The sequence below is a fragment of the Austrofundulus limnaeus genome, unplaced genomic scaffold, assembly GCF_001266775.1.
Source record: "Austrofundulus limnaeus strain Quisiro unplaced genomic scaffold, Austrofundulus_limnaeus-1.0 Scaffold89, whole genome shotgun sequence".
NCBI classification, from domain to species: domain Eukaryota; kingdom Metazoa; phylum Chordata; class Actinopteri; order Cyprinodontiformes; family Rivulidae; genus Austrofundulus; species Austrofundulus limnaeus.
The window spans coordinates 1,839,393-1,849,212 of record NW_013952491.1 but is presented as its reverse complement, the minus strand read 5'-3'; the positions used below and the strand labels follow the sequence as shown (position 1 = coordinate 1,849,212).

At 40.5% G+C, this 9,820-nt stretch overlaps 2 protein-coding genes and 1 long non-coding RNA gene across 3 annotated transcripts in view; 2 read left to right on the top strand and 1 right to left on the bottom strand.

Annotated features, from left to right (window-relative positions):
• syt19 (synaptotagmin XIX) overlaps nucleotides 1-1,503 on the top strand; it is an 11,140-nt gene extending 9,637 nt beyond the window's left edge. Inside the window, exons 10-11 of the mRNA XM_014012220.1 lie at nucleotides 850-961; nucleotides 1,027-1,503. Of these exons, the coding sequence (XP_013867674.1) occupies nucleotides 850-961; nucleotides 1,027-1,334 (420 nt within the window). The 3' untranslated portion in view covers nucleotides 1,335-1,503. The remainder of the gene's footprint in view (nucleotides 1-849; nucleotides 962-1,026) is intronic.
• Nucleotides 1-5,498, bottom strand: part of LOC106520248 (uncharacterized) — a 12,214-nt gene extending 6,716 nt beyond the window's left edge. Inside the window, exons 1-3 of the long non-coding RNA XR_001310532.1 lie at nucleotides 5,411-5,498; nucleotides 2,859-3,076; nucleotides 2,018-2,157 (exon numbers count right to left, since the gene is read on the bottom strand). This is a non-coding gene — a long non-coding RNA (uncharacterized LOC106520248). The remainder of the gene's footprint in view (nucleotides 1-2,017; nucleotides 2,158-2,858; nucleotides 3,077-5,410) is intronic.
• A 97-nt stretch (nucleotides 5,499-5,595) lies between these two features.
• The window catches only part of LOC106520247 (uncharacterized), a 6,660-nt gene continuing 2,435 nt past the window's right edge, over nucleotides 5,596-9,820 (top strand). Inside the window, exons 1-3 of the mRNA XM_014012223.1 lie at nucleotides 5,596-5,683; nucleotides 7,814-7,896; nucleotides 8,647-8,976. Of these exons, the coding sequence (XP_013867677.1) occupies nucleotides 7,818-7,896; nucleotides 8,647-8,976 (409 nt within the window). The 5' untranslated portion in view covers nucleotides 5,596-5,683; nucleotides 7,814-7,817. The remainder of the gene's footprint in view (nucleotides 5,684-7,813; nucleotides 7,897-8,646; nucleotides 8,977-9,820) is intronic.

Genomic DNA, 9,820 nt, shown 5'->3' with positions numbered 1-9,820 from the left:
GGCCAGGACTCCCTTGAAAAAGAGGTTTTTAATCTCAATGGGACTTTCCTGGTTAAATAAAGGAAATAATAATAATAATCATTTACCCAGAATGCTTTGTGTGGAAATAAAATGGCTCCGTCCATGTTAAAACATATTTTTAAAAAAGATAAAAACTAAACATCCTACAGTATTTTTACAGTCTTTATTTTACAGTTAATATAAATGTTTATCAAATAAAGTCTAATGTTGCAACTAATCCTGGATCTCTTTAAAGCCAGCACTGACCACAAACTACATTTCCCATAATGCATCTTGATTATTTTACAACATGTCACCACTAGGTGGAGCTGCACAGGGTTCAAAAGTAGATGTAAAATCTACATTTAGCTGCGTTTTTGCTGGCTACTTTTACTGCTGTTGCACTGTGAAGTGGGAATTTCCCACTTACGTAAATTTAAACTGGAACGCTCCTCCAGTGGGAAATCCCTGTAGGAAAGTGGGAGAGTTCAGAATTCACCACATTTTAACAATGAGTAAAACTCACTTAGTTTTACTTTTAATAGTATTTCTGTAGTATTTATTTTACATGTAGTCAGTCATACACACAGTATTGTTCAGTGTTTCTTAGAGGATGAGTTAAAACACTGTTTCTGTGCAGGAAATACCAGGTAGAGCTCAGTTAGTGGAGCAGGAACGTGTTTAGTCAGAGTTAAACATAAAACATCAGAACTGGCCCTCGGAGGGGCCACCATGATGCTCAGGTGGTGTGGCCCTGCTGAGTCTGAGGTGCACAGTCTGACCTTCAGGGTGAAGACTTAAATGTTTCTTTGTTTTGTTTCTGCATGAATTCTCTCTGACTCCGCTCAGGATCTGGTCGGAGAGGTGCTGCTCTCCTTGAGGTTTCTTCCGACCTCTCAGAGGCTGGAGGTGGGTCTGCTGAAGGTCCGGACCCCCGTCCCCGAGGTGTCCTCAGAAACAGGTAAAGAGCCGGACCAACCCCAGCAGACGTGACGTTCTGTCTCTGACTGCAGCTGTTTCCTGCAGCTCTGTACGCCAGGATCAGCCTGCAGTGCAACCACAGCAGGTCCAGGTACCAGAAGACCACCTGCGTGGCCCGCTGCCCCGTCACCGTCTTCAACGAGGTCCTCATGTTCTCGCTGCCGGACCCCCCTCTGCTGCAGTGTCAGATCTTGGTCTCTGTGTTCGAGGTGGACACCAGCGGGAAGCAGAGCAAGCGTGTGATTGGCCAGCTGAGCGTGGGGAAGGAGAGGGGCTCAGAGGACCAGCACTGGGTCCTGATGGTCCGCTCGGTCCGGCAGCCCGTGGCCCAGTGGCACCGCCTGCTGCTTTAAGACCCGGGGGGTCCTGGGACTTCATGGACCCTTTAACTCCTGACCACCACTGTTCTTGTTTCGTCTCCTCTTTAGAGCCACAACTTCTGTTCTCCTTCAGTAAAACAGGTTATTTATAGATTTAAAAAGGTTGATTATTTATAAAACAAATAAAATGTTCTGACTCCTCCTCCTGTCAGCTCAGCTATGACTTCTTTTTATTCAGGTTTTATTTTATATTTACAAAGAGCTGATTAACTGGTTAGTTTAGATAAAATGATCCCAGCCTCAGACAAAGAGATCACGGGCCAAGGCACGAAAAACAAAATTAGAGGCTGACTGGATTCATTTTCATCAACTCCGTAATAAATGTACTTCTTTAATCAAGAAGTCCAAATCTGAATTTTACTTTTCAGAAATCACTAAAAATCTAAATGATCCTAAGAAGTTTTGAAATAATCTGAAATTTGTTTCTGGGGGTGTGTCTCTTTGTGAAATGCCCAATTCTTTGGTCAAAGACTCTATAAAACTGGTTGATAAATGTGATATGTTAAATTATTTTAATGAGCATTTTACTGCAGTAGGGAACTTATTTGAATCTCTTAATAGTGATCTAAAAGTGGAAAAAATAGTTTCATATAATGAATCTGTTAGCTGCCTTCCAGCTGTTAGTTCTTTTCATTTTACACGTGTCTCTGACGTACCAGGCTGTGATGCAGCTGGTCAGGTTGCTCTCTGCAGCACAGCTGTGAAACTTCCTGAGGATCTTTGTCGACATGACAAACTCCCTTAGTCTCCTCTTTGTTGAGCCTTGTTGACCTGTGGTGTTCAAGCTGCTCACCCTCTGTAAGAACATATAAAGAAAATATGTTTTAAACTGACAGAAACATGAACCTCAGGTAAACAAAACTGATATTTTACACAAAGTCATTACGATACAGAGAGTTCCAGTCAGCAGGTTGTAGATGAAAGTTTTAAACTCTCAGATCTGTTCGGCTCAATAACAAGATTTTATAAAAGATTTTAAATAATTAAAGTTACTCAGAAAAAAAGAATAATTATTATCTTAATGTTCACTTAATGTCAGTTTAATTAGAGATTATCTCAGTCTAAGATCCTGACATGAAAGCAGGGGCGGAGCCAGGGGGGTGGTTTCAGGGTGGTACCCTCCAAAACTGAGTGGCCACCGCAGTTGATTGACAGGTGGCTTTAAGATGTGATTAGAGACAAATTAAAGATGTGGAGAGGAGAGATCAGAGCAATGAAGAAAACGTTAATCTGAATTCAAATAAAATTAAAAACTGAGACTTGGTTTTGGATTAGAAATAATTTATCAGAAATATGATGTCATCTGGTGGCTAATCTTTAAAACAGGACAATATTTAAGAACCGAATAAAACAAAAACTGTTAAATATGTTCAACAAAATAATAAAACTAAATATTTTAGGATTGTTGACAGATTTTCCTTTTTAACTCATCAACATGTTGTAATGTGGATCATTAAATAGTGTGTAAGTGTTTCCCACCGGAGGAGTCTAACTCACCCACAGTTTAGGTCACTCCTGTTTTAGAAAAACCTCGGCTTCCGGCTCTGTTTAGATCCTCCTGACAATGATTACATCATTCTGTAACAGGTACTGGGAGCAAGATGGCACCAGTGTGTGTGGCTTCCATCTCTCTGCTTGGCTTGCACAGGGCCTGCTTAACCTCCTGGTAGGCCCCGGGGCTAAGAGGTCCTGTAGGCCCCCCCAGGTTTGGAATCCTGTAGTGGTCATGCAAAATAAATCTCATATTACAATCCAAATCCATTGCAATATTGTACAAAGTAAAGGACTTATTTAATGATAAAGCACTTTTTATGTTATATAATGAAATAATTGTTCCACACTTGATACTGTACTGATGTTTAGGGAAAATCGTAAAAACAATTACAAATCCTATTTTTGTTTTACAGAAAAGAGCTGTAAGAATTTTCACCAGAAAACATTACTATCACCCATCAAATATATTATTTTATCAGTTGAAGTTATTCAAATTATCTGATTTTGGTTGATAATGGTATTTTATCAATCAAAAAGAAAAAAATTGTATAGGTCTTCTGGACGGGTTTTTCCATGGGCGCAGTTAGTACGGGGGACGGGGGGGACATGTCCCCCCCAGATTTATAGTGACCCTGATCAGTCCCCCACACTTTTCCTGATAGGATGAGAAAAAATCTGATCAAAACTTATGATTACCGTTCTGTTAGTTTGCTGACGCTCCCACAGAGGAGCAGCAGCAGCAGCGCGGGTAGCCCTCTCCCCCCTCCCTTCTCTTCCCATCTCTCAGGCTGTGTCACACAGAGGAGCGGTGCAACACACACACACACGGGTTTGTTCTTTATTCTCATGGGGACTTTGCATTGACTTCCATTCATTTACCAGRCATTTCTACAACCTGACCCAACAACAGTATGTTTCCAAACGGGGACCGGGCTTTTTGTCCCCATAAGGAACAATGATTCTCACCACCGCTGGGCTGTGTGCACCTGAACCTGGTCCCAACCACGTAGCAAAAACATGCACACACACACACACAGGCTGCACGGGTCGCGCTGCCTTCTGCAGCATCATAAACAACGAGTTGAAACGAGTTCAGGCTTCATCTGGAAGAGGTAATATCCTCCTTTGATGTCCAGCTTTTTGGTKAACTTTATTCTTCACAGAACCGGAAAATAATTTTAAAATTTCCCTAATGACGTTTTTTCTTACCGAAAGTTCGTGCAGTTAGGTAGACCAGACCAGGTGATCTATCAGCTAGCTACCTTAGGTTAGCTATAACTTAAATTCAGTGATGATATTAAATCTATCAATCCATCCATTTTCTGTACACGCTTATGCCTTTCGCGTGGGTAACTGGTGCCCGTATCCAGCAGTCACAGTGTGTTTTTAATCAGTTAAATTTTATTTTAATGCCAAGAATGAGGACAAAGTCCACTCTGATTATATTTATTGATTCCCTGTTATAATTTCAACATTGAAAAATTGACCAGTTCATTTTCTATAACTTAATAGTTTCAGGATATTGCTTTTTAGCATTAACAAAATGATTATTTGGAGTTTAGCATGTTGTAGAGTTTCAGTATTGAATTCATTGTCAGAGGAGTTTAAATTTTGATAGTCAGATGATGTAAAGAACAATTAGTATTCTCTTTTTTATTGTTATTTCAGGATATTTTCTTGACTTMTTAAAGCTGACTGACTGACTTCAGGTGGCAGTAAAAAGCCTAATACTTKATCCATCTCCATCTGTCTTGATGTAGGAGCTCAGAAAGACAGAGGCTGAGTCAGAGGCAGCACTCAGCAGGTAGGGACAGACTTCTGTCAGGTGAGTGATAAAGGTGCTGGGCAGTTGTGAATTAAATATAAAGTGTTTACTCAAATTAGAATTTATTTTGAGTATATTCTAGTTAGTTGGGTAAACTTCATGAAACAAATTACTGATCTAAAGACAAACTAGAGCATTAACAACTTTATTTAAGTTTCATTTCTAGGAAGTGGTAGAAATTGTTTTTCATAATTAGCCCCCTGGCACAGATTAATATTCAGGTTTCAAATAATTCTATAATGCCATTTTATTGCAAACCATTCACTCAAAAGCTATTATGAAAGTAACTAATCAAATTACTAAAAATTACTTAGATGGAAATCATTTGCTGAAAACTTGGTCTCCCCCAGTTCAAAAATCCTATCTGCGCCCCTGGGTTCTTCTCTAATGAAACGTTTCGTCTCTCCTCCAAGAGCAGACGTGCGGTGACGCCACCTCTGATCCATGTGGATCCAAGTTCCTCACTTCCTGTGTCACAGCTTCCCGTCTCCAAAATGAGCGTCCACGTGGGTCAGAGCTGGCTGAGGCACCGCACGTTTTCACGTCAAGTTTGGGTTTTATAAATCACAACCTTGGCGTAAAAAGTGGCGTACGCAAGTTTCAGGGCTCAAATTGTGCGTTCGCCAGTTTTTATAAATCCGACCCCTGGACTGGTCCTTTCTGCTCCTCTCCAGCCAACGCCACCTGCGCGAGGCGGAGCTCCTTCTCTCGGGACTTTTTAACTCGGTACCTGTAGCCGCGGTTCCGGCCTGGTGAAAGACACAAAACTTTTATCGTGAAGGACTTCAACTCCAGTCGTTTGGATGTTCCCATCGTGACAGAGACCGGACTGAGGCCGGTGATTCCAGCATCTTTAGAACTTTTCCCGGACGGCTGTTCGTGTCTGAGCTCCCCTCTGACGTCAGGCCGCGGAGGAGGAACGGCTGTTGTTTTTAAAAAGGGTTTTAAATGCCAGCAGCGTCCTGCACCGTATTTCTCCATCTGTCAGGTGACTTTATTTGAGGTGAGTCTGATCTGTGCCATCATCTACCGACCACCCAAATAAAATAAGGACTTTTTAAAAGACTTTTCTGACTTCCTGACTGGAGTAAAGACAGATTATGATCGTGTCCTTATTGTTGGGGATTTTAATAAACATGTATGTTGTCCTGAGAAGATGGTGGTGAAGGACTTTCTCAGTATGTCCCATCATAACATCCCATGTGTGTTATTTCAAACCATTGACTCTGTTCTTAAGGCCCCACAAACTGTGTCTGGAAGCTTCCCCTTAGATTTTTAATATCTTTCTGCACTTTTTTTTTATATAAATAAGGTCGCCACAATTAGGGCTCTTATCTCAGCTCCTGATTTTGACCCGTCCTGCTCGGTCCCCTGTCTGGCTGTGTTTGATAGGTTTGAGCCAGTGACTCTGAACGTTAGAAGATGTGGATCAGGTTCTCCTCATGACCCTGTTCTCCCACCCCACGTTTCTTTAAGGAGGTGTTTTCCAGCATCAAGCAGGTGATCCTTGCTGTTATTATTAGCAGCTTGTCTTCAGGTGTTGTCCCCATTAGCTTTAAACATGCAGTGGTGCAGCCTCTGCTTAAAAAAACCTAGCCTTGACCAAACTGTCTTGGCAAATTTTAGGCCCATCTCCAAGCTGCCTTTTATCTCTAAAATCTGGGGAAAAGTTGTTTATTCCCAGATCAAGCCTTTTTTTGGACGATCATAACATCTTGGAGGTTTTTCAGTCCAGTTTTTAAAACCAAGCACAGCACAGAGAATCTGCTCTAGTTAGAGTTTTTAATGATATTCTTATGGCTAATGATTCTGGTGAACATCTGTTTCTTGTGCTGCTCAGTCTAACCGCTGCTTTTCATACAGTCGACCTTAACGTTTTGATTTCACGTCTAAAACACCAAGTATGTGTGGGACCACACTGAACTGGTTTAGATCATATTTGACTGACAGAACCATGCGTGTCAACATAGCTGGGTCCGAATCCTCCACTGCTCCTCTGTCTTTTGGGGTTCCCCAGGGTTCGATCTTAGGTCCCCTGCTTTTTTCTCTTTACCTCCTTCCTCTGGGTTCTTCACTCAGGAAGCATAGTATCTTTTTTTCACTGCTATGCTGACAATAGTCAGATTTGTATGCTGCTGAGGAAAACAGATGCCTTTTCAATTAGGCCACTTCTGTTGTGTCTTGAAGACATCAAAGCCTGGATGTCTTCGAATTTTTTTAATTTTAATAAGAAAAAACCAGAAGTGATGGTGTTTGATCCCAGAGCTCCTGTGAACCTGTTGATCTGGGTCCCCTGGCGCTGCGTGTAAAACAGACAATTTGTAACTTGGGTTTTAAAATGGACGGTGATTTTAAATTAGATTCCCAGATTGGAGCAGTAGTTAAGACCAGTTTTTGCAGCTGGCAAAGATAAAACCATTTCTTCTGAAACAACATCTTGAAACAGTAATTCATGCATTTGTTACATCACGGCTTGATTACTGAAGCGCTTTACCTCGGAGTCAGCCAGACCTCCCTCAGAGCCTCCAGCTGGTTCAAAACGCTGCAGCTCACCTGCTAACTGGAGTTTGTAAGAGGGAGCACATCACCCTCACTCTGGCCTCCCTCCACTGGCTTCCTGTTCATTTTAGATTTCCTTTTAAGGTTATTTTATTTGTTCATGAGTCTGGATGGTCTTGCCCCACCCTACTTGTCACACCCACTCTCCTGCTCGGTGCCTCAGGTCAGCTAGCTGCTCCTGGAGGTGCCCAGGTCCAAACCTAAGCTGAGAGGTGACAGAGCTTTTTGTGTTGCTGCTCCAAAATTGTGTAACAGTCTTCCACTCTCTGTGAGACAAGCCCGTTCACTGTCCACTTTCAAAACTTGTCTAAAAACACATTTTTACTCCCTGGCTTTTGGCACAGCCTGAGACTTTTTTATTCTATTTTAATTTTAATTTTAGTGTTTTATTACTGGTTTTAGTGTTTTTAATCGTTTTGTGTTCTCATGTTTTGGTTTTACATACGTGCAGCACTTTGTTGCAGCTGTGGTTGTCTTAAAGGGCTTTAAGTTGAGTTGAGCTGAGTAAAAGATTTGTTCCTGTCTGACTGCACTTCCTGGACTGTTTGTGTAACTCAGGTCGATTTGCTTACAGGAAAATGGCTTTAATTGGCCTTTTTCAGCTGGTGCTCTCGACTCTCCTGTTTGTCGTCGTCATCGATGGTCCTCCTCCTCCGGGTAAGTTTTATCTATGAATTAAAACCTGATTTATAAACTGATTTAATTCTCTGAGAGATACAGGAGAATAAGTTGGTTTTCTGTCTGTTTATTAAAGTAGTATTGCCTGTATTTAGATCTATTTATGTCCAGTTGTGGTGTTAGCTGTTAGCTGTTAGCTGTTAGCTAATGGCCGACATTTAGACCTATATTAGCTGACGTTTCTCAACAAAATGTCCTCAAGGTTTGAACCAAACATGAGGATGAAAATAAAAACAGACAAGTTGTTCTAATTTTACTATGTAACATTAAGAGAAATGTTGATTTTTTACAGTTAACTCCTGATTCAGTTTGTTGTATTTTTTCCAGGCAGACAGAATTTAAACTTTTAAAACCATCTCTAACAAGAGTTCTTCAGATATTCTGAAAGTCATTCAAAGTTTTTCAGTCATTTCTGCTTTATGCCTTCTGATTATTTTTAATCATTCAGGCATAAAAAGAGTTCTTAAAGTAAAAGATGAACCAGAAATATGTCGACAAATAACCGACAACTTTAGTTAAGTATTTAGGCGTGTTGTTCTCAGCAGTAAAGCCTTAACAAGCCTTTTACTTCCACTTATTCTAAACGGAACAGAAGTCCTGTTTTTTTATCCACTTGCTCCTTTTTATAAATTTTCTAACCACACTCCAGACAACCTGCTGATATAATGAATAATAACATTTTCATGTCTTTAATCATCAATTGTTTTGTGTTTTTCCCATTTTCTTTAGCCAACATATCCATCCAGGCTGAGTCAGGTCAGGACGTCCCTCTGACCTGTCACATTCCTGACAAATACAACAGCTCTGTCAAGTTGAGCAAAGTTGTTTCTGAGAGAGTGACCGTTTGTCTCTTCAGAAACGGTCAGTTTGATAAAGAAAGTCAGCATCCATCTTTTAGGAACCGAGTGGTTCTTAATGACAGCAACAGAAATGGTGAATATTTGTCTCTGACTCTGAAGAACATGACGACTGCTGACAGAGGAACATACTGGGCTCATGGTCTTCATGAAAGCACATGGTACACCTTCTGTGTCTACATCCTGACTGTTGTTGGAACAGGTGAGTTCAGGTGTTAAAGATTTCTCTCTAGATTAGAGCTGATTGGTTTTTTTTATTTATTTATGCTTTAACATGAGTTACAGTGTAAAGGCAGTGCAGTAGTAACATAGTTAACATTGTACCATTAACATACAAACATAATTGGGCTAGAACACACCCAATTACACACACATAAATCTACATGAGATATATGAAATGGATCAAGTCAGAATAAGAATACCGTGTTAGCGAACAAAGACAGATACATAAAAAAAATAAAAATTCAGGTGCCAGGGGATACTTCTGTCAAGTTTAACTCAAGAAAAAGAGTGAAAATAAAAGAGATATAGATAAGAAGAATAGTAATAAACACCAGCTACAAGCATACCACCTTCTCAGTCTGGAATATTAGGGAAATTAATCTAAGGGTTCTTAATAAGGGGCTCCACAGATCCAAAAATCTCATAGAAGAGCCTCTTAAAGTATAACGGATTTTCTCTAGTTTAATGAAATACAGTGTATCTCGAAGCCAATGTGTATATGATGGAGGTTGAGGCGACTTCCATTTCATTATAATCACACACCGCGCCAAAAATGTCAAGAATGCCAAGGAGGATTCCTGAGAGGAGGACAAGGAGGATTGTGAGGGTTCAACTCCAAACAAAGCAGTCAAGGGGTCAAGCTCCAATTTCTTGTCAAAAATGTCCGATAGAGTAGCAAAAACCTTGAACCAATAATTAAAAAGTTGAGGGCAGAGCCAGATAGTGTGGATCAAATTACAGGTGCTGGTCATAAAATTAGAATATCATGAAAAAGTAGATTTATTTCAGTAATTCCATTTAAAAAGTGAAACTTGTATATTATA